The sequence below is a fragment of the Cetorhinus maximus genome, chromosome 7 (assembly GCF_964194155.1).
Source record: "Cetorhinus maximus chromosome 7, sCetMax3.hap1.1, whole genome shotgun sequence".
Taxonomy (NCBI): Eukaryota; Metazoa; Chordata; class Chondrichthyes; order Lamniformes; family Cetorhinidae; genus Cetorhinus; species Cetorhinus maximus.
In genome coordinates, this window is record NC_135885.1 from 133,434,741 (window position 1) to 133,459,216 (window position 24,476).

The 24,476-nt window shown below is 44.4% G+C and overlaps 1 protein-coding gene across 3 annotated transcripts in view; it reads right to left on the reverse strand.

The window, feature by feature from the left end:
- Positions 1-24,476, reverse strand: part of lmo7a (LIM domain 7a) — a 225,703-nt gene that overhangs the window by 112,414 nt on the left and 88,813 nt on the right. For all 3 annotated transcript variants that reach the window (XM_078545979.1, XM_078545978.1, XM_078545977.1), the window contains exon 5: positions 2,671-2,777. In XM_078545979.1, the coding sequence (XP_078402105.1) occupies positions 2,671-2,777 (107 nt within the window). The remainder of the gene's footprint in view (positions 1-2,670; positions 2,778-24,476) is intronic.

Sequence of the window (24,476 nt, forward strand, 5' to 3'; positions counted from 1 at the left end):
ATGTACAAGCTACTTTAAATATAAATTACACACAGTTTGACTTGCTAACACCAGTTTGATAAAACACCAGATGAAAGGAGTGCTTTCTGCTCACCCGACCAATGTATATACTTGCATGAGAGAAATACCAACGAGGGCAAAGGGTTAACGACCTCACTTTCCATTGCAGCCCTAACAGCTGGACAAACCTGTTCCGCTACCTTCACTTGCGGCTGTCAAAAGCAGGTTATGTAACTTGAAAACACCTGCAATGCTCCATGTTCATAAACAAGATTTCAATCTTTTTATACCCTGGGAAAGATTCACAAGCTACATCGAAAGCTTCACAAGTGGGAGGAAACAAAGAAAACGATCACGTTTCAGGCATGAGAATACTCAAAATAAAATTTGGGGAAGAAAACAATAGTTTTTGATCAAATCGTCTCCCATATATAGAAGAAAGCATTAGCCTCGGGTGACTGTGAAAAACGTGTTTTTTGAAGTTTTTTTAAACCAATATCATCTGCCTCCCTAGTGTGGTTTCCCACTCCGGCAATGTCACTGACGGTGATTCTCAAACACCAGAGTAGAACCATAGTAAACAACTGAATAGCGAAGGAAATACGTCAAGCTGGCCTGTGCAAACCAATCCCAGAGAAATACACTATAGCCTGGAAGTCGGGCTTTTTCAGGGAACCCAGCTATACACTGTGTGCTAGATCTACAACGGCAACCAGGCTAGTCACCTTCCACACATTGCTTTGCAACAGATGCTCATCAGTGGCAATGTTGAAACAACCTCAGGGGCAAATGCAAATTCAGCATCTACATCCCAATGAAAATATTGCATTTTTTTTTTAAAAAGAGGGTAAGCAACACAATAAACAGTTTTCCAAGATTAATATTTTCTACTATAAAGGGGGAGAAGGGCAAGCAGAAATGAATAAACTTGGAACAGAAGGAAAGTTCTTCCCAGACCTTTATTCCTCCTTCAGTTTACACAACTACACTGGGAAAACAAGCGGTTACATCTGAACTGCAGTTTTAATTAAAGACCGTCTAATGCAAGAATATCTGACAGAGGAATTCAAAGAATTAGTCAGAGTTTTTTCATCTTGTACTAGTCAGTGCAAATCTACATTGCAACCACTCCCATGTCAACTTTCCAAATTTATGCAAAGCCTGTATCATTAAAAGATCTGTTGGGTAATATTTCCCTCCCATAAATAAATATATAATCATCTTCAAAATTACTGCTATGCTATGACTTGAGCTAGCAACATAAATTTCACAGGTTAACTATACTCTGCACTTTGACAACACAAGGAATATTTTATCATCTGGCGAGACGGGTTGATGGTGGAATGAAGATTTGAACATAAAGGAGAAAACTCTTCGAGTGAATCTATTCCATGTTTGTACACAGGTACAGGCATACGTAATTAGTGAAATCAATCTATGGAAGGGAAAGCATCTGAATAAAAGTACCAAAAAGAATGCTGGGTCCATTGGATCAGGTTTACTTGCTTTTATGTTGGATTAAATGATTGTTGCTGCAACTGGGTCTCCTTCAGCCAGCAAGAACTCAAAAGATAATAAAATAAAAGTTAAGATCAGATAATATTAAAAGAAAAACACCAGCAGCAAGTCTTAGCAAATCAGCCAAGTTTACCTTAGGGCTGCTGTCAACTGCACAAGGTCAATGCTGCAAGGAACCAGCGACACTAGAGCTCGAGCAATATAAAAAAGTTGCTCATCACTCCAATACCAGGCACATAAACACCTTTGGAAATTGTTGGAGCCAGACCGAGTGCTAAAATTGTCTGTGTGCACTTATAAGCATATTGCGCAATGGCCAATAGCACAGAAACAGAAAAATTATCCAAGTGTGTACTAAACAATGCAAATAGATACAAATGCCAATGAAAAGCCGAAATATTACAAATTTTTGTGTAATGTATATATAGATTATCTGTAGTGATTGCACCCCCCCTCCCCAAACTTGCTACATGTAATACTTTATTACAAAAAAATACACCATTTCAGGGATGTATGTTCAGGACAAGCTAGGAAAACTCAGGCTTCATTTTATTTTGGATGTAAACCTGCAATCCCGAGAGTGTTGACTTGCCACAAAATAGCCTGCATTTAACAAGTTAAATATCTCATTCTCAAATTGAAACATTTTCAAAGAAACGCAAAAACTCCTGTTGCTTGCCCCAAGATCATAAAGGCAGAAAGAATTTGAAATTGGATTCCCCACCTCCTGCTCCCATTTTTCCCAATAAATCTAAACAGCTTTAGATTCAGAAACAATCGTACCACAAACAGCAAGTTGGAACGTTTTTGTGACTAAAGAGGTTTGTGAATGCCAGGAGATGATTTCAAATAATTGAGCTTCAGTCAGCAAAGCCCACAGCAGATCTTTCTCCTGCTCAAATCTTTCACAAGTGCCATATTTTTTACTGACATTTAAAAAATATTGCTTAGACAGTTCTGCCAACTACACTTTTTCCTCTCCCATTTCCTCACAAAGAAACCATTGTACATATTTAAAAAGTACAAATGCCAGTGTATGTAATCAAAATATATTAATACCAGCATAAAGGTCATAAAGAGCTCGTAGACATCATGAACTTTCAATAGTCGCTACCTATCCCAACAGTTCATTAAGAATAAAGCAGCACTTACTTGACAGTGACGCGACTGGATAAATCCTGTAGGTCTCCTGGGTGAAACAGCTGGGCTTCTTTTAAACCAAGTTTCTGACAGCCCTTCAGAAAAACGTTAATGTTGTCCTGAAAAAAGAAACGAAGCGAATTCCCTGCTTAGTTACACACCAAACAAGGAAGACCAACTCAGTCTAAAGTCCTTTGCACTGAAGTCCTCTGCTAGAGTAAAGGCAATGGAGAGAGAGAGAGAGAGAGAGAGAGAGAGAGAGAGAGGGGGATATATCAAACTTCCAATGAATCAGCTCTGGCGATCTATGGATGTGGGCTGGCCGTGGGACTGACTGGCACTTGTCTGTTACCTGTTATAGTATGAATGCACCGCATGTGGGCAGCTACCATTACTGACGTCTTTATTACATAAACATTCCACCCTCCTTTTAGTCTCTCATGACACATCGAATTACTTCTAGTGTCTAATTTTTTTTTTTAAAAAAACCTCTTGCCCACCCAGAAACTGCCTGCAGCCCCACAAGAAAGGCAGGATGGAGTAATACTTCCTCTTGTTTGCCACTGTGGCGGGACTCTTAAATATACCTGGAATCATGATTGGACGGCAAAGGTTAGCACTCTTGCAGCAGTTAATGTAACATACAGTGCAGCACAAACTTTTTAAGCAAGGCGTGATATGATACAGCATTCGCTGCACCTGCTTGCTAGCAATTGTTAAAGAAACAGTAAGCAAAAACAAAATCAGGTCTTTAGAAAGGTCCTTAATATTGACCTTGTGTTTGGGCAGCGCTCATAAGGACAGATATATCTGTCTATGCACATGGGGGGCTGAAATAAAAGTATGCCAAAAACAATCCAATTAAAAACGTCTTTCCAGTTACTTGCAAATTTAAGATTAGAGGTTTGTCCTTGCTCCTCTAATAAACCCAAAAAGCAGAGTGCTTTAATGCAAAGTATGTTGATATACAACTGTTTCAATGCATCATACTTAATTCTTCTTCTCAAAGTTGCTAAGGTATTTCTACTTTGAAGAATTTAAAGTAAATTAAGTAAAACATTCAACTATTTGTTTAAAATACATCTGGGCATGTCACAGCACGCTTTCATATACTTTTGTTCATCATTCATTTGGAGGGATACGTCACATTTACTTAACACAGCACAACCTTTGTACAAGTTTTTCAACAAAAGCCAAATGCTTAAATGGGCTAGTATCACAATTGGACTTTATTTTTAAAACCTTGACTGGCACTACAAAATTAGGAATAAAACAGGTCGGTCTTCATTTTTGAGCTTATAGAAAACCAACAGCAACCACCATTTGTTTGCCTGCCAAACATCACGATGTGGCAAATATTCCTGCTTCCGACAGACAGATGAAGATGCTTTCTATTGGTGGATTAATATATACTATCCAAAACTTTATTTATTACTCTTCTTTATTAAAAAAAAAGGTTCAACGACGTTTTACAATTTCTCCCTTTATGTAGCAGCTCATCCATAAAGATGAACTAGGTCTGGTGATGCTAAACCGCATTGATCCAAGTTTATACACTCAGTTCTTAACCAAAAATTCTAACAGATAGATATGTAAAAGGGCTTGTCTGGTTGGGGAAAAAGAAAGATAGAGCACATGAATGGGCAGAGAGATGAGATGAGATGGTGAGGCTCGGGCAAGAGAAATTAGCAGGCAAGGGGGTGAATGAACAGTAACAAAACAAATCAGGCTTAACAGCAAGTGTAGGGGTAATTTGTTAGCCATACATCATGTTAGCGAAATTTTTCGACTAGTATCAGAATTACAGGCAAGCAAAGGCCAGGTTTTCTACTATCCATCTGTGTCCATACTGGCTATTTAACTGGATATCAGAAAAATCTTGCTGGTTAGCTATGCAATTCCAATTGTCAGTTAAGCTCAACTATTGGATTCCCAAAGCAAGAACCATTACAAAAAAAAAGAGAGATCGCTCAGTCATCTTCCTTTGATCTTCAACAGGGTCACAATCAGAGATCCAGGCCATGGACATCTTGGTCCAGAACTGAGCCAGGCCCCATCAGCAAGCCTTGGTCTTATGTCACCTCTCACCTCCTGACCCCTCCAAGCCTCTCTACCATCTAGAAGGTTCAAATCATGAGTGTAATGGAGTAATCACCACTTGTCTGAATGCAACTGCAACACTCGAAGTTCAACACCATACAGGACAGGTTATTGTATTTGGGCAATCAGTGCCCTGAGGGGTCAAACAGAGCACTGGTTTAACACTTTATCCAAAAGACAACACTTCAAAGTGTAATGCTTCCTCAAAACTGCACTGGAGTGTCAGCCTAGATTATGTGCTCAAGACTCGAGTGCGATTGAACACACAACCATCAGACTTAGAGGCAAGAGCGCTATACTTTGGGTCACAGCTGACACCTCGAGGGGATGCGGTGATTTTGTTCTCAAGTAAATTCTTTAAAACACTGCAAGATATACGGCGAGCATCCCGACAACACGGCGCGCCATCGCGATATTTCGGTGGGCGGGCGCGCGATGATCTCCGATGCACGCCTGCCATTAATTAACGAGCCATTTAAGGCCCTTGAGGCACCAACTGACGGTGATTTTTCGGGAACCGTGCGATCTCCAGGTCATCGCACAGGTGCAATGGGTAGCACACATTTGTATAACCCTCATCCACAGGTGGGGTAAAGAGCTCAAAGGGCAAATGTTCTCAGTCAGGTATTTAATTTGGAAAGTTACTGATACTTGCCTGTAAGAGCAGAAATACTTCAAAACTCATACCATCTGCTTGGACGGGACTCATAACCTTCAGGTCAGCACTCTACAGTGAAGATCCTTTTTAGGGCCTGCAGGTTTCAAGAAGCCTTCCCTTAGCCTGGGAATGGAAGTTCTGCTATCCAGTGGAGGCACCTCCTCTGAGGAGGAAGGGAGAATCAGAAGGGAGAGGAAGCCATGAGTGCACATTCAGCCCCCAGGGGAGCCCCACCTTTTGGGAGAAGAGGCAACGGCAAGGGGCCTAGGGCCAAGAGGGAGTCCAAGGCGGAAGGGGCCGCAGAAGATGCCACCATCCTGCTGTCAGGGTATACAGGCGGCGAAGCAGCTACCTCAATATGTCTGAGGTGCAGTGTCGAAGGAGGCTCCATCTCTAGGGAGGCAGTCAACTATATCTGTCAGATGATAGGCCCTGAGATCTCCGCTAACTGTGTGGCTGGACACCCCATGCCAGTGGCTCTAAAGGTCACAGCTGCCCTCAACTTCCATGCTTCTGGCTCCTTCCAGGGCTCAGTGGGTGATCTTTGCAGTACCTCCCAATCAGCTGTCCACACTTGTGTCAAGTAGGTTACAGATGCTCGGTTCAGGCGGCATTGACCTTCATCCACTACCATTGGGAGCAGGCCAGCCAGACACAGCGAGCCAGAGGCTTCGCGGCCATTGCTGGCTTCCCCCGCGTCCAGGGTGCAATAGACTGTACACATGTGGCCATCAAGGCGCCAGCAGGTGAGCCCGGTGCCTTCGTCAACAGGAAGGGCTTCCACTCCATGAACGTGCAGATAGTGTGTGATCACAGGATGCTGATTCTACAAGTCTGTGCAAGGTACCCAGGCAGCTCCCACGATGCCTACGTCCTCAGACACTCCCAGGTGCCAGGGCTCTTCAGTGCTCCAGCCCAGCTGGATGGATGGATGGCTGCTGGGTGATAAGGACTATCCCCTCAGAAGGTGGCTCATGACGCCTCTCCACCATCCAAGAACAGAAGCTGAGCAGCGGTACAATAGGAGCCACGCCTTCACAAGGGCCGTGGTGGGGAGAACCATCGGTCTTCTCAAGATGCGCTTCCAATGCCTGGACCGTTCAGGTGGCACACTCCAGTACCCCCCAGATCGTGTGTCGGTGATAGTGGTTGCATGCTGCACTCTCCACAATCTTGCGCTGGAAAGGGGGGTCGCAGTGGACGATGAAGACATAGACGCAGTGGCTGCGGCTGCACACGATGAGTCCAGCAGTGAGTCCGAGGATGAGCACGCACGGGGAAATGATGAGGTGATAGAAACCGAGTATGACCCGGGCATACTCCAGGGAGGCAGGGACACCCGGGAGGCTTTAATCCAATGAACTTCAGCTAGAACACCACAGATGGACCTCTAACAAAAGCCTGTGCTGCAGGCTCCATACTCAATACCTGAGTGCTAAATCTGCCTGGATAGGAACTTTAACTAAGGGCCTTGTCAATAAAGCTCAATGTGACACAACTCACTCATAACATCATGGGTAACCATCCACCTGCAGAGGAAGAGGCACCTTCAGCCATGGTCACATGTCTAAATTTAATGATATAACAAAATTAACTTAAGGAAACAAAATGACAAAGGTGTTAAACACCACACCAACTAATCATGACCTCATTGTGGGGCAACACGAAAGCACCAGTGAGAAACCCGCGGTGCGCCTAAGGTGCCTTAAATTTATACTTTCGGGTGCTACGTCTAGTTGCTGCCCCCTTGCTGGGAGTGGCGTCTGAGACAGCCTACTCACTGTGCTGTCCTGTTGGCCTCGACCTTGGCGGTTGTCCTCTGGCCCGTGGAGCCAGTGCTGCCCCCGCCTGGGAGGGAGCTGCCAATTCCACAGCTGGCATCTCCCCAGTTGTCGCAGCCTCAACAGATGCAACGGTCGCTGGCAGTGGAGCTGCTGCCCTCATCCGGAGTGCCCTGAGAGGAGCCCGCAGAGATAACAGGCAGCTGCTGCGCCAACGTGAAGTCACTTCAGACCTCCCTGCTCACTGTAGATGGATTGGCGCCGAGCTGGGAAACTTGGTGCCCAGACCATCTCCCACGCTGGCACTGACCAGCTGAGGTCAATGCCAATGTGAGGGCTTGCTGGTCCGAGTGCATCCCCAGGAAGCCCTGATTGGTCTCCTGGAGAAGCCTCTCCACAAGAGTCACCACTCTCTCCATGGAGGGAGCATGGCGCTCGGCCATGAGGCTCATTGCATCGGCGATGGTCCACGTGGACTCCTCCACCACGGAGACCAAGCCAAGCATAGCCTCATGTATCTCCCCCAGATCCTCCCACGCACCCTGCTGGACTTCCATCGTTTGCTGCCTCACAGACGACTCCAGAGGCACATCATCAGGCACCGACTGAGCATGTGCTTGGTTCCCAGCAATCCTCCGACTGCTGGTGCCATGGGCACACTGTCTCCGCCAGCTCCTCCAGCGATTGTGAAGTGCCCTCACCACTGTGCCCGGGACACTAGCCGATGATCTAATTCCCACCGAGGTGCTAGTATCCGCGCTGGTGCCTGCCTGGCAGAGATGGTGTAATGCTGGTGGGTCAGAGACTTCAGGGCCCTCGGGTGTGAGAGGGGAGCCTCTGCTGCTCCTCCTCCCGGCCCTGTTCAGCTGATGCTGAAAGGAAGAACATTGGATCAGCTAACGTGGAGACAATGTCAAAGTGCATCCCTGTCCCCTGGATCATTATGCGCTCATCCTTCCATAAGCAATGGTCAAACCATGTTGCAAACTTCAATCACTGAACATTCAGCACTGGCATGGCTGCTGGGACACTAATGGTGACCTCAGTGCTCAGCCTCGGTGGACCTGGGCACATGGTGCCTCTCCAGATCGAGGGCCTCCTGCTCAAACCGCATGATCGCCAACTGGGCCGGCCCTCCGCCAGTCCTCAACCGCTCGGCGGCATTATGAGCATTCTTCTCCTGAAAAGGAGAGAAGAGTATTGATGAGTGCTACTTGTACCTGGAATCTCTTCGCTGTCATCCCACCCCAACCAGAGTGGGACATTGCAGGGCTCCAGTGCCTCCTCACCCCACAGCTGCTGCATACTCGCACAAGGATGCCAGGCTTGACCCCCAACTTGGCCAAATGCAGCCTACATCTCATTTGGCACCACACAGTCTAACTTTGCTGAGCAAGGAGGTACAAGCATATGGAACGCAAAGGGCAGCATGTGGATGGGTGCCCCACCACCTGGAAGCTCCTCTCCCAGCATCTCATCACCCTGACTTTGACATGTCCTGGGGTTCCAATGCTGCGCCTAGGTGCAGATCCTCCAGGCTGCCCCCAAAACAGTAACGTGGGTGTCACTGTACCACATGCTGTAGGTGCAGAACCCATCTCATCACCGCCCTCTCAGGGTGACCTCGGCATGGGCAATATCTGCTGGCCCATCCAGCGAAGGACACATGCCATCAATGATTCAATGCAGTCACTACACTCAGAGTTGGTGGGAGGGTGGCCAGGGGGGAAAGCCTACCTGCTGGGTTAAGTGACCAATGCCAACAAGGTACTCACCCTTCCCGAGCGCAAGAGGTCGTTGAAACATTTGCGGTACTGGATCCAGGTGCATCGCACCACATCGTGGGAGCTCACAATCGCCACCGTCTCCTCCCAGGCATGTTTGTTCACGTGAGGGGGCCTCCTCCTCCCGTCCGTGGGAACAAGGACCTCCCACAGTGCTGCCACCTCCTCAAGGGCAGCAAGGCACTCATTTGAAAAACAAGAGGCACAGCGCTCCAGACCCACAGCAATGTGGTTGACTCTTAAATGCCCTCTGAAATGGCATAGCAAGCCACTCAGTTGTATCAAAGTGGCAAAAAAAAAAGGAATGAAACCAGACGGACCACCCGGCAGCGACCACCGGAAATGACAACAACAAAGTCCTCCTTATGGGGGCTGGTGCCAAAATTGGGAGAGGTGTCATAGATATGATTCCGTGAGGATGGCTTACAGATAATGTCCCAGAAACCACCATCACCATCCCTGGGTATGACCACCAGCAAGACTGACCCAGCAAAGGTGGCAGCACAGTGGTACGCAGTTGAGAGGGAGTTGCCCGGGGAGTCCTCAACATCGACTCCGGACCCCTATCAGGTCAAACCTGAGCAAGAAAACTTCCTGCTGATTACCACGTACCACGCCCCCCTCAGCTGATGAATCAATGCTCCTCCATGTTGAACACCACTCAGAGGAAGCACTGAGGGTGGCAAGGGTGCAGAATGTTCTCTGGGTGGAGGACTTCAATGTCCATCATCAAGAGTGGTTCGGTAGCACCACTACTGACCGAGCTGGCAGAGTCCTAAATGACTTGACTGCTAGTCTGGGTCTGCGGCAGGTGAGGGAACCAACAAGAGGGAAAAACATACTTGACCTCATCCTCACCAACCTGCCTGCTGCAGATGCATCTGTCCATGACTATCAATAGGACTCCACTGCACATTGTGGGGACAAAGTCCCGCCTTCACATTGAGGGTACCCTCCATCGTGTCACGTGGCACTACCACCGTGCCAAATGGGACAGATTTCAACAGATCTAGCAACTCAAGACTGGGTATCCAGGCAGCGCTGTGGGTCATCAGCAGCAACAGAATTGTACTCAAACACAATCTGTAACCTCATGGCCCAGCATATCCCCCACTCTACCATTACCATCAAGCCAGGGGATCAATCCTGATTCAATGAAGAGTGCAGGAGAGCATGCCAGGAGCAGCACCAAGCATACCTAAAAATGAGGTGTCAACCTGGTGAAGCTATAATACGGGGCTACTTACGTGTCAAACAACATAAGCAGCAAGCGATAAACAGAGCTAAGCGACCCCACAACCAACGGATCAGATCTAAGCTCTACAGTCCTGCCACATCCAGTCATGAATGGTGGTGGAAAATTAAATAACTCACTGGAGGAGGCTCCACAAATATCCCCATCCTCAATGGTTGGGGAGCCCAGCATACCAGTGAAAAGATAACGCTGAAGCATTTGCTACAATCTTCAGCCAGAAGCGCTGAGTGGATGATCCATCTTGGCCTCCTCCCAGTATCACAGATGCCAGTCTTCAGCCAATTCGATTCACTCCACGTGATATCAAGAAACAGCTGAAGGCACTGGATACCGCAAAGGCTATGGGCCCTGACAATATCCCACAATAGTACTGAACACTTGTGCTCCAGAACTTGCCGCATCCCTAGCCAAGCTGTTCCACTGCAGCTAACACTGGCATCTACCTGGCAATGTGGAAAATTGCCCAGGTATGTCCTGTAAACAAAAAGCAGGACAAATCCAACCCAGCCAATTACTGCCCCATCAGTCTACTCTCGATCAATAGTAAAGTAATGGAGGGGTCATCAAGTGTTATCAAGTAGCACTTGCTTAGCAATAACCTGCCCACTGACGCCCGGTGTGGGTTCCGCCAGGGCCACTCAGCTCCTGACCTCATTACAAATGTGGTTCAGACATGGAGAAAAGAGCTGAACTCCCGAGGTGAGTGTGACTGCCCTTGACATCAAGGCAGCAATTGACTGAGTGTGGCATTAAGGAGCCCTAGCAAAACTGGAGTCAATGGGAATCAGGGAGAAAACTCTGAATTAGTTGGAGTCATACCTAGCACAAAGGAAGATGGAGCTGAGTCATCTCAGCTCCAGGACATCACTGCAGGAGTTTCTCAGGATAGTGTTCTCAGCCGAACCATCTTCAGCTGCTTCATCAATGATCTTTCTTCCATCATAAGGTCATGGTCGCTGATGGTTGCACAATGTTCAGCACCATTCGTGACTCTTCAGATACTGAAGCAGTCCATGTCCAAATGCAGCAAGGCCTGGACAACATCCAAACTTGGGCTGACAAGTGGCAAGTAACATTTGCACCACACAAGTGCCAGGCAATGAACATCTCCAACAAGAGAGAATCCAATCATCACCCCTTGACGTTCAATGGCATTACCATCACTGAATCTCCCACTATCAACAGCCTGGGGGTTACCATTGACCAGAAACTGAACTGGACTAGCCATATAAATACTGTGGCTACAAGAGCAGGTCAGAAGCTCGGAATCCTGCGCTGAGTAACTCACTTCCTGACTCCCCAAAACCTGTCCACCATCTACAAGGCGCAAGTCAGGAGTGTAATGGAATACTCCCCACTTGCCTGGATGAGTGCGGCTCCCAAACACTCAAGAAGTTTGACACCATCCAGGGCAAAGCAGCCCGCTTGATCAGCACCATATCCACAAACATTCATTCCCTCCAACACTGACGCACAGTAGCAGCAGTGTGTCCAATCTACAAGATGAACTTTAGGAATTCACCAAGACTCCTTAGACAGCACCTTTCAAACCCACGACCACTACCATCTAGAAGGACAAGGGCAGCAGATAGATGGGAACACCACCACCTGGAAGTTCCCCTCCAAGTCACTTATCATCCTGACTTGGAAATATATCGCCGTTCCTTTACTGTTGCTGTGTCAAAATCCTGGAACTCTCTGCCTAACAGCACCATGGGTGTACCTACACCACATGGACTGCAGCAGTTCAAGAAGGCAGGCTCACCACCACCTTCTCAAGGGCAATTCGGGATGGGCAATAAATGCTGGCTTAGCCAGCAAAGCCCACATCCCGTGAATGAATTTTTTAAAAAATTGAAAGCTAGTCTCAGTAACGGTGACCATGAAACTATTGTCGATTGTTGTGAAGACCCATCTGGTTCACTAATGTCCTTTAGGGAAGGAAATCTGCTGTCCTTACCTGGTCTGGCCTACATGTAACTCCAGACCCACAGTAATGTGGTTGACTCTTAAATGCCCTTTGAAATGGCCAAGCAAGCCACTTAGTTCAAGGGGCAATTAGGGATGGGCAACAAATGCTGGCCTTGCCAGCGACACCCACATCCCAGGAAAGAATTTCTAAAAACCTTCAAAAGACTTCATTCACTGTAAAGTGCTTCAAGACATCCAGTGGTCATAAAAAGCACTACATAAATAAAAGTCTTTCTTTAACAGGTCATTACCTGTCAAACTTATCGTTAAAAAAGCTCACAAACAAGTAAACACACCTCTGTCTACCACAAACACAATTCTATATGAAGCTAGAACACCCTCTGATTCATCCACCATCTTTAACAACTCGATCCCAAAAAAGTTCAGTATTATAGTCAAAAAAAAGTGGGACAACAGAAACTGATGTAATGAGCGTGAAACTGCACGCCCATGAAAATCTCAGCGTCAGACAATTGGAATTTTCAAGATAAACACTCTGCTTTTCAGTATACTATGAGAAACAAGTAAAAGATCATTTTTTTAGGCTTGCCTCTGCTGCTCCCCATACAGAATTTTGACTCCTGGCCGTGGGTGTGGGTCCACAGATGCCAGGTTTCCTTTAGTATCTTGCGCAAGTACCTCACCTTAAATCATGGGGAAAGCTTGACAGAGAATTACTCAACTTTGCAGCCTGGCTTAACCCATTTCAACAGCACTGAAGGTCACTAAGCAGCTATTAGGGGAACGTGGATGAAGGAACAAGTTGGTAGGAAAACAGAAGGTTGCAAGGACTTTATACAGTAACAATGGGGACTTGAAATTCCTAGTACAGACTTGGAAAATAGCAAACAAGGGGGAAGGGAAATCCCCAAAATGTGTACAAGAGAACTTTTTTGATCAATATCTTTCCAGGCCTATGAGAAAAGAAGCAGTTCTGGATCTAGTGCTGGGGAATGAAATGGGCAAGTGGAGTTTGTTACAGTGGGAGGGGATTTGGGAAAGAGTGATCACAATATTAGGTTTAGAGCAGTTACGGGAAAAGGGCAAGGAAACATCAAATGTGCAAGTTCTCAATTGTATGAGGACTAATTTCAGCGAGTTGGAAAAGGATCTGGTCAGGCATATTGGAGTCAAAAATAAGCAGGGGTGAAAGTGTAAATGAGCAATGGAGGGTGGGCCTTTCAGGAGATAATTCAGGTGTAGACTACAGACAGGAGGGGGGAAAGGAAGGGGATGCAAAGCTTCAGCTCCCTGGATGACTGAAGGGGCTGAGATTAAAACGGAACAGAACGGAGGACTCTTACAATAAATGTCAAGTTTATGGTTCAGGAGAGAATCAAGCCGAATACAAAAGTATTGAGTAGAAATGAAAAAGGAAATAACAGAGGCAAAGAAAGTATGAGAGAATAGTTTAGCAAGTCACATTAAAGGGAACTCAAAAGGACACATAAGTAGTAAATGGGATGGGTATAGGGAGATGGGACCAGTGAAGGACCAAAAAGATCTTCCTGTGGAAACAGAGGAATTGGCTGAGACACTAAATGGAGAGTGCAAAAGCAAAATACCACAGATGCTGTAAATCCGGAATAAATGCAGGAAAAGCTAGTTACACTCAGCTGGTCAGGCAGTATCCATGGAGAGAGATAAAAAGTTAACATTTCAGGTCAGTGACTCATCAGAATCGGAAAAAAATTACGTTCGCACCATGGATGCTGCCCGACCTCTGACTAAATCCAGCACTATTTAAACCAAATGCGTACTTTGCATCTACCTTCGCTAAAGGAGGGGATGCTACCAAAGTCACAGTAAAAGGAACTAATAAAGCAACGGTATAGAATAAATATAGATAATAAGGTCAGTCAGCCTATGTCAGTGTGTGGTCATTTTTATAAACCTCAGTCTGGGGACATTAATTGAAAAATATGGGTTAATAAATGAATGACAGACAGTGCAGATTTGTTAAAGGAAAATTGTATTTGACTAACTCAGTTATGTCTTTGATGAAGTTACGGAGGGAGCTGATGAGATACTGCAGCTGATGCTGCCTATATGAACTTTCAAAAAACAAAAAGTACATGATAGACTTTGCAAAATTAAAACCCACATGATTAAAGTAGCAGTGGCTGTGTTGGTACAAAATTGGCAAAGGGACAGAAAGCAGAGAGTAGCAGTGAAGTTGGTTTTCCACACTGAAGGGATGTATCCAGTGTTGCACTTCAAGGGTTGGAGTTGGGACAACTGGCCTTTTTGTTACATATTAATGCCCTGGGGACTTGGGTATACAGGGCACAATTTCAAAGTTTACAGAAGACAAACCTAATTTTTGGAACTCAAAGAAGAGTCGTCATCATATTGGATGCGAAACCTTAACTCTCTCTCTCCACAGAAGTTGCCAGGCCTACTGAGTTTTTTCAACACGTTCTGCTTTTACCTCAGGAGGACATAGACTGGAAGTGGACAGGCGCATGATAGAAGCAATTTAACACACTTTAAGTGTGAAGTAACCCAACTGGTAAAAAGAATGACTGGATGCAAAAACTAAAAGATACGATTTAGAAGAGGTGCTGGGAGAATAAAGACCTTTTGCGTGTATGCACACAAATCTTCGAAGGTGGCAGGACATGTTGGGAATAGGTACACAGGATCCATGGCTTTATAAATAGACACGAGAGAACGAAAACAAGGAAGTTATGCTAAACCTTTATAAACTACTGCATCGTTCCAGCTGGTGTACTAGGGCCAACCTGGGCACCACGCTTTAGAAGGGATGCCAAGGTCTCAGCGTGGGTGTAGATGAGATTTACTAGAATGGTGCCAGGAATTAAAGGCTTCAGTCACATGGATACATTGTGCCCAGAGCAGAGAAGAAGTGGAGATTCGATAGCAATGCTCAAAATCGTGAATGGCCAAGTAAATACGGAGAAACCGCTTCCAGTGGCAGATGGGTCAGTAACCAGGGGCAACCAATTTAAAAATAACTAAAGGGGGCGTGAGGAAAAAAAACATGCAACAAATTATGATGATGTGGAGTTTAGGTCATCTCGACTTGAAATGTTAACAGTTTCTCTCCAGATGCTGCCTGACCTGCTAAGCATTCCCAGCATTTTTGGTTTGACAACACCCTGGTATGCAGTACCTGAAAGGGTGACAGATTCAATAATAACTTTCTTAAAGGAATTCAATGAATACTTGAAGGGGTGTGGAGGGTGGAAAATGACAGGGCTATGCAGAAAGAGCAGGGAAACTCTTTCGAGTTACCAACAGTCACAGATTGCAACTTCTTTCGAGTACAATCACAGTTCTTGGTTTTCCGGGGGTGGGATATGAACCCACAACCCTCTGATTCAAAGGCGAGGGTGCTATGAACTGAGCCACAGCTGACACCTCAGAAAGAGCAGGGAGTGGGACCATTGTAAAGCACTTTCAAAGAGCCAGCCTCGTACAGCACAGAAAGAGACCATTCAGCCCATTGTATCATTCAATAACTCTAGAATTAGGCTGCAGCATAATACTAGCACCTTAACATATCGGCTAATACAGCACAGAAATGGAGCTGCTCATTTCTGTCTTTCCGAGCTTGACAAATTTTCTGAGCCAAGTAATATTCTGGACAATATGAAAAAACGAGATCAATTCCTGGGATGACAGGGTTTTCCTATGAAGGGAGATCGAGTAGAATGGGCTTTCATTCTCTGGAGTTTAGAAGAACGAGAGGCGATCTCATTGCAACATGTAAGATTCTGAGTGCACTTGACAAGGTAGATGCAGAGGGGCTGTTTCCCCTGGCTGGAGAGTCTAGAATTAGTGGTCATAGTCATTCGTTATATGAGGTCGGCCACTTAGGACTGAAATGAGAAGAAATTTCTTCACTCAGTTGTGAATCAGTGGCATTTTTTCCCATACAGGACTGTGGGTGCTCAGTTGCTGGGTGTTTTCATGTCTGAGGTCGACAGATATTTGGACACTAGGGGAATCAAGGAATTATAGGGGTGGAGCAAGAAAAGGGGAATTGAGGTAGAAGAGTATTGAATGGGGGAATAGGCTCAAGGGGCCGTATGGCCTATTCCTATTTACGTTCTGATGGAAACAAGACCCTTCCTAGTTTCTGGAGTTGGGGGAGTGGGGGGAGAGAGAGAAAATTGTAAATTTTTGCATCTATACGTCTGCCGCACAGGAGATTTCAATTGAATTGAAAACAAAACCTCAGCACCATGTTCTTATAGAAATCCTCCGAATATGAAGATTAAGCTGGCTAAAGTAAGCAGAGAGAAATGAAAGCCTGTTGTGCCAACATGTGCTAGATTCTCTAATCTTTGGTTATTTTGATACAATAGGCACCCAATAGGGTGCAATCATATGCTCAAATGTCTTATTCACTATGTGAATGAAACAAACTAACAGTACAAAGGTTTATGATACTTTATGTCAAGGTACCACAATCACGCAATTTAAAGTGCAACTAATAACCAGGGCAAGTAATCTCTCAAATACAGAGAGGTGAAGCCAGCACAGATAATGCATTTCTTTAGCTTAAATCACTAAATGTTGGCATAAAGGCTTATAAGCTATCCTCCCACCAATCTTACTTCATAGAAGCAGAGAGATAAAGTACATGAGGCAGCCATTTTGACTGTCGTCCAACTATTCCCACTCCCCTGCTCATTTCCCATAGCCCAGAAAGCTTCTTTCTCAAATACTTATCCAATTCCTCTTGCAAAGTTACCATGAAATCTACTTCCACCACCATAATCAAACAATGTAGTGCCGTCCATTCTTTTTTTCTCCATTTTTGACAATAAGCTTAAATCTGTGTCCTCTGCTTACTGACTCTTTGGCCACTGATAACAGTTCCTCCCTATTTACTCTTTCAACTCCCTTCACGATTCTGAACCCCCTTTCAAATTTCCCCTTAACCATCTCTCTCTTCAGTTAGCTGAAGTCTTCAACCCTTTGTATCGCTTTTCTGCTACCCCTTGACATCCGTCCTGAAGTATGGTACCGAGAAATGGACGCACTGCTCCTGCTGAGGCCAAACCAGTGTTTTATAAAGGTTTAGAATTAAATTTTTGCCCTCTTCCATCTAAACTAGAAGATGAAAGGTCATCAGCCAGAAACGTTACCCGTTTCTCTCCTTGTAAATGCTGGCTGACCTGCTCAATCTTTCAGGCATGTTCTGTTTTTAAATTTATTTTGTTTCCTGATTGCCATTTTGATACATACAGCTTCTACGAACTTAGTTAAAGTTGGACAGCCTCAAACAGGCAGTTAAAAATCTAAACATTATTTACCATGACATACCAGAAAATAAAGCATCCAGGAATTATGCTGCAACATGAGACTCCCAAGTCAACAAATAAAGTGGGAGACTAAGATAATGGTTACTAGTACAGAACTTGAATATTGCTGAAAAGAAAGACATGTTGCCAAAGATTTTCGTCTTGCACTCAGCAGGACAAACACAGGAACGCCAAATTTCAAAAGATCAGGATAATTTATACTACAAAAGAAAAAGATGCTGATTGGTTGGCAAGTCAACTCTGATTGGCCAAGGCATTACCATGGAGAAAGCAACGGGGAACTATAGGTTCCCCAAGCTCCCGGGTATTTAAAAATAAACGCACACGGCTTAAACTTTTCCTTTTAATTGCAGCGAACAGGTCTCTGCATATGAATGCCTCTTTTAGCAAGCATAAGTGAGCCACATTACAAGCTTGACTGTTTATCCTAAGTAGGTTGTTAGTGCGGATACTCGCGCACTCAGGGTTGTTTGGCAAGCGCTGCCCAATCGTGGAATCACATCTGACTGCAGAAGTTTTGAATTACCCGGGGAACTTGGAGAGTCCGTTGTTTTCTCCATGGCAATGCCTTGACTAATCAGAGTCTACTTTCCAGCTAATCAGCAACCTTTCCCCTGTAGTTTAAATTGTGGCCTTTTCAGCAATATTTAAGATTATTCTTCCTACACTGCTTACACTAGCCAAATGCAGCTACTCGGGAGTTCAATTAACATTGCCGAGGCAAAGTGGACCCACCCTGCTGAATGAGGTACAATCATTGATAAGAAGCGAGAAAAACTGAAAAATAGTGCTGGGAAGGGGAGGGGAGGGGTGGGGCGGGGTGGGATAGAGAATGAGCATAAAAAGACTGTTACAAAGAGCAAAACAAATGTCAGGAGTTCAACAAGGATGTTTCTCAAGCTGCCACAACAATCCGAGATTAGGTGTCACTCAGTTAAGCCATACCTCAGTGACGCCCTTATATTTATCTAAGAAATGAAGCATTCATGAACACACTTGAGGTCACCACCTTTAACTAAAACTTCTGAGGTCATCATCTTTCGATTGGATGTGGTCTTACCAGCCTGTTCAGTCACACGCTAGCATTCCAGACTGGTGAGAAGGCACGTTGAGGAACAAAGGTGCAATTATAACCCAGCAACCTTTCCTTTCTGGAACTATCCTAATCTCTGTTTACCGCTTGATTTTTTTTTTTAAAAAAAACACTGACCAGACACAAGGGGGTAGGGTTACTGTTTTGGGCACAAGTAGCAATCTGGTCACAAACTGCACTAGTTTTCAAATTGAAGAAGTGTTTCTTGCTCAACTTTCTGCAGAAACTCAATTGAATATCTAATTGAAATCTTCCTTGAGTCACCACAATTGAGCAGCGTTTTACAACGCACTTGTTTATTTTTTTTCTTGCACTTTGAAATATTCCTCTATGTTAAAGAGTGAAACTTTATAGATACAGCTAAAAAGGGGCTTATCATAAAGAATAAACATCCTTCATCAGTCACTAACAGGCGTTAAAACTACTTTAAATAACTTCAAAAAACTATACAGACTTATTTACTAGCTGTAAGTGGTGTACTGCAGTCAGTTTCTTAGTAAATTAAAGAACTGAATATTTTAAAGCTTTAAAAGGATGCCTATTCTATTAGTGTCAAAAAAGCATCAGGCCTCTTCAAAAGCCTGCAAAGTTAGAGAAACATGGCAAGACAATTAATTCAATGGGTTGGGGGTAGCGCAGCTGGCCCCCAACACAACATTTTTTTAAACTGGCACAGGAGATCATAAACTCGATTCAAATGCAAATTATCTCCAGCCTGAAGTTCCAACTTCTATTTATACAGTGCGTTTAACGTAACGCAAAGCGCTTTGTACAGCACAAAGTATGACACCAAGCCACATAAAGAAATACTAGGTTAGATGACCAAAAGCTTGCTCAAAGGGGAGGAAGGAGTGGAGGGAAGGACAGAGGGAATTCTAGAAATTAGGTCCCAGGAGACTGAAGGCACAGCCACCAATAAGTGAAGCAGTTAAAATTGGGGATGCACAAGAGCCCAAAATTAGAGAAACGCAGGTATCTCAGAGGGCGTGGGGCTGGAGGAGATTACATATATTGGGGGGTTGGGTAGGGGGTGGGTAAGAGGCCATGCAGGGATCTGAAAATAAGGGTGCGAATTTCCCCATGCATGGGGAATGGGGTTTGCTGTGAGTTTGGACATGCCAGCAGGGTTTTGGATGGCCTCAAGTTTACGGAGGGTAGGATGTGGGAGACTAGCCAGAAGCACATTGGATTGGTCAAGTCTAGAAGCGATGAAAGCCTGAATGAGGGTTTCAGCAGCAGATGAGCTGAGGCCGGGGCGAAGTTGGGCGACATCACTGAAGTGGATTCAGGCAATCGTGCTGATGGCATGAGTAAGACTGGAAGCTCGACTCAGGATCACATGTGACACCAAGGTTGCAAACAAGCTGCCTTAATCGCAGACTATAGTCAGGGAGAGAGATGGAGTCAAGTCGCTCGGGAACCAAGTTTGGAGTGGGAACCAGAAGCAATGGCCTCAGTCTGCCCAATATGTAATTGGAGCAAATGTTTGCTCATCCAGTGCCAGATGTTGGTTAAGGAGTCTGACAATTCAGCAACAATGAAGGAGTCGAGAGAGGTGGCGGTGAGGTAAAGCTGGGTGTCGTCAGTGCATGTGAAAACTAATGCTGTGCCTTCAGACGTTGATGTCGCTGGACCACATACAGATGAAAAATAGGAGGGTGTCAAGGATAGGTCCTTGGGGGACACCAGGTGTATTAGTGCAGGACCGAGAAGAGGTGATTCTCTATCTAAGATTAGAGAGTGAAGGAGGGCTCATTCCTCAGGCTTTCACTTTTGATTTTGGGCAAACTGTGCTGGGAAAAACCAACACCACTTAGCAAGGATGCCAGGCTAAGAGCAAACCATTTGTGACCATCATTTCATCCTAGTAACCCTTTTGGGATATTGTCCAGTGCTGGCCACTCAAACCATTCACAATTTTTTTTTGATATGACATGACAATAAACCAAGTCACAAAAGGAAAAATGCTAAAATAGAAATAAAATACAGCGGATGCTGGAAATCTGAAATAAAAGCCGAAAATGCTGGAAAAAGCTCAGGTCTGGCAGCATCTGTGGAGAAAGATGGTTTCCGAAGTGGAGTTCCTAAGAAAAGTCATACGGACTCGAAACTTTAGCTCCGTTTCTCTCTCCATGGTGCTGTCAGATCTGAGTTTTTCTAGCATTTTGTGTTATCATAAAGGAAAAATGCCTTTTAATTCAGGTGCGAGTTGAAGGAGAAATAGGGGCCAGGGCTCCAGGGGGAACATGCCCTGCTCTTCTTCGAATAACGGCACGGAATCTCACGTCATCCTGAGAGAGAAAATCGAGCTCAGTTTACCCTTTCATCTGAAAGCTGGCACCTTCGACAGTAGACTAATGCCTCAGTACTGCACCAAAGTGCCAAACTAGATTGTGTGCTCATGCATAGCCTAAGTTTCATGTGTTGAGTCAATAAAAACATGCTGCACCTAACATTACAAAAGATATAGTAAATTATCAAAATTAAATTCACATAGCGCAAGTACAGACAGAACTGTTATAAGCGTTTTATGAGGTATTTGGGGCATGGCCCATCCTAGCTCAGAGTGACACACTCTACCCTCCACCTTCTTTCTTCTCCAGCAACGTTACCAGTTTCTACTCAACGTCTTGCACTTTTTCAGGACCCTGCTGTTCCTGCGGTTGCAACTGCAAGGTGAAACACTGAATACGGCTACCGACCAACGAGACAGGAATTTCTGATCAAGCGTTCCTATTCACAGCATGCAATTGCATTCATTCACTTCGGCTTATTGTAGGGGAAAAGCGATTCAAGAAGCGGGTATCCTGAGCAGCGTAGGGGCGGGGAGGACAAACCTGAACTCCAAGCCGATTTTTGGTCACAAATTTGGGAGACACAAACCAATTCCCAAAGCACTACTGTGGATAATTGGCATTAGCAGGCAGAGTTAGATCAAGCTTACTTTTATACATAACGTTGCACACTAATACTTTCAATCTGTACATTTTATTAGCATACAGTATGGGTAAACATTCAAATCAATTTTCCCACTATGACAAAACAGATCTCAATGAATTTGCAAACAGAACATAAGCAAATACATGGCAGCCAAAATAAACTACCGATATAAACTAAACCAAACACAGAAATAGTACACATCAATTTTGTTCTTTCCACTGATCGCCAGGAGAGAGCTGCTTTGTTGCTCAAAGCTGCATGAATATTTATTTCAATGCATCCAAATATAAACCAAACTCCACTGTCAGGAACTTCGGATTAACCACATCTGATGGGAAGTTTATAAATAAAACAAATAGCTAAACAAAACTGGGTAAAGTTCCTTTTTCCGCCATAATTTTAATCAGAATGAAATCTTTGGTTTTCCAAGCAACTTAACAGAATGAGCATTGATTTTCACTACAAGGTGGAACAATAATCTACGAGGTAATGACATCATAATTGAATTGCCTTCCCCTACTAGTGTACAGAGTACTGCAGTGTACCATACGCAGCACACACAGCACTGCTGCCATATGCAGCATACACAGCACCGTCAACATTTCTGTGGAATAAACTGAATGAGCAAGTGTTGCACCTCCGTCCACACAGCAGAAAAAATCTGACATATGGTGAACTATAGTTTCTACTGAGTTCTGGGGCTGGTAACCTACAGTTCATCATTCACTTATGAAAACCAGAATGGTAGAAATAAAAATCACCAGTTAGTACTTCAGTCATTCTAGATTGAAACTGAAACCTTATAAGCAACATTCTTGGGCAGACAAATCAAAACATAAATCAATTTTAATTAAAGCCACCCTTTTACCTGTTTGTAACTAAATCACAATTGAAAATCAAAGAGAAAACACATTTATTTCCCAATTAAGTTGGAATTGCACTTAAACTGAAAACAAATGTAACCTGATATGTTGCCTTGTTTGTATGCGTACATACCCACATACAACATACAACATCAGGTAGAATACCCAGTTTCGCCCACATGTACAGGTGACCTTTGTATGAAACTCCCAGCATTTATTGACATTACCTTCTGTCAGGTTTATAATATTACGTGCCTCTATGCAACCTCCTCCTCTTCCCAATCAGAAATCTGCAGGCTATACAGCGGTTTAATCACCCTGTCTAAACAAAAGCAAAACTTCTTGCACAAAAGGTAATGTACTTATGTTCTCAGCCAATTGAAACACTTCCTCACTGTGCAGTCAAGTTTGCAAACCACATGCGTTGACCAGATAGAAAAAAAATCATCAGAGCACTTCAGAAAAAAAGCAACTAATTGACTATGATGCACTCTGGGACACCCAAAGACATAAAAAGGCGTTCTGCATCTATATCTTTATATTATATTGCAAAAAAGGTGAACAATGACCCTCACTCCATTACAGACCATTCCTGCATGTACAGTGACAAAACGACCATTTAACTTTGCTAATCTGCACAAGATTCTTAAACACCATTAATTTTGATTCATCATTCTGTCCAGCACTGTACCTTCACCAGCGCAAGTAATTTTAAAACATCCACATCACTAATGATCAGTTAAACGAATGTAAGACACTTAGACCGTGGAATCAATTTGATCAAAAAAGAAACAACTGAAGGCAAAAAAATCAAATAAGGCAATAGATTAAGTGAAGTAAAGCTCATGAGAAACAGTAGCTGACAAATACACAAAAACAAAAATAAGACTGCGGGGGAAAAAAGCAAATTATAAAACTAAGCCCATGCAAAATCGATATAAATTTGTTCAAGTCTCAGCAAGTTAATTTGCATAAGGAAACATGTTCTATATGGGATCATAATCATTTCAATGTCTAATGTAAGCAACAAAGTGAGGGGCACAGTATCCTTTTGATGAACTTCATCCTCTTCAAAGTGGATCTCTCATCCCTTGCAAGTTTTGCCAAAAGTAAACTAATAGCTCTAAATTTTGATTCTTCTTTAGGTGGAACAGATTAAAGGTACCATATTCTCAAGCTCAACACCTCCTCGGAAAGAGAACTCCCACTTCTTCTCCATTGCTAAAACCACCTTCAAGAAATGGATTCCTTTTTCAAGCCTTATGCATCTTGTCTCCTTCAACACTCAAATCCCAAGTCCTTTCAGTTGGTAACTGTAACTGCTGCGGCATCTGGGGAGGCGCTAGAATTTCAGTCCTGAAGAGACTGCAAGGAAACACTCATTGGACAATGCCCAAGAATTCCCCATTCCCATTGTGTTCCTCATCCCAGCCTCCCTTATTTGTACTTAAATCAGTCCAAGTATAGTTAGCTTTCCTCTCTCTCATTTCTGCTAGGCTCCAACTACATCACTCTCCACTCCCCTTCCTCACCTTACTGAAATGAAGATGAATGGCACTGCATAGAGGGAGTGCGGCGAAGGTTCACCGGGCTGATACTGGGTATGGCAGGATTGTCGTACGAGGAAAGATTGGTTTGACTGGCCCTGTATTCACTAGAGTTTAGAAGAATGAGAAGGGATCTGACTGAAACGTATAACATTCTAACAGGGCTAAGCAGGCTGGATGCAGGGAGGATGTTTCCCCTGGTTGGGGAGTCTAGAACCAGGGGCCACAGTCTCAGAGTCTCAGGATACGGGACAGGCCATTTAGGGCTGAGATAAGGAAAAATTTCTTCACTCAAGAGGGTGGTCAACCTGTGGAATTCTCTACCACAGAAGGCTGTGGAGGCCGGGTCACTGAGTACATTCAAGAAAGGGATTGATAAACTTTTGAATATTAGCGGCATCAAGGGGTATGGGGAGAAAAGTGGGAATGTGGCATTGAGATAGAGGATCAACCATGATCATATTGAATGGTGGAGCAGGCTCGAAGGGCCAAATGGCCTCCATCTGCTCCTAATTTCTATGTCTCCTAA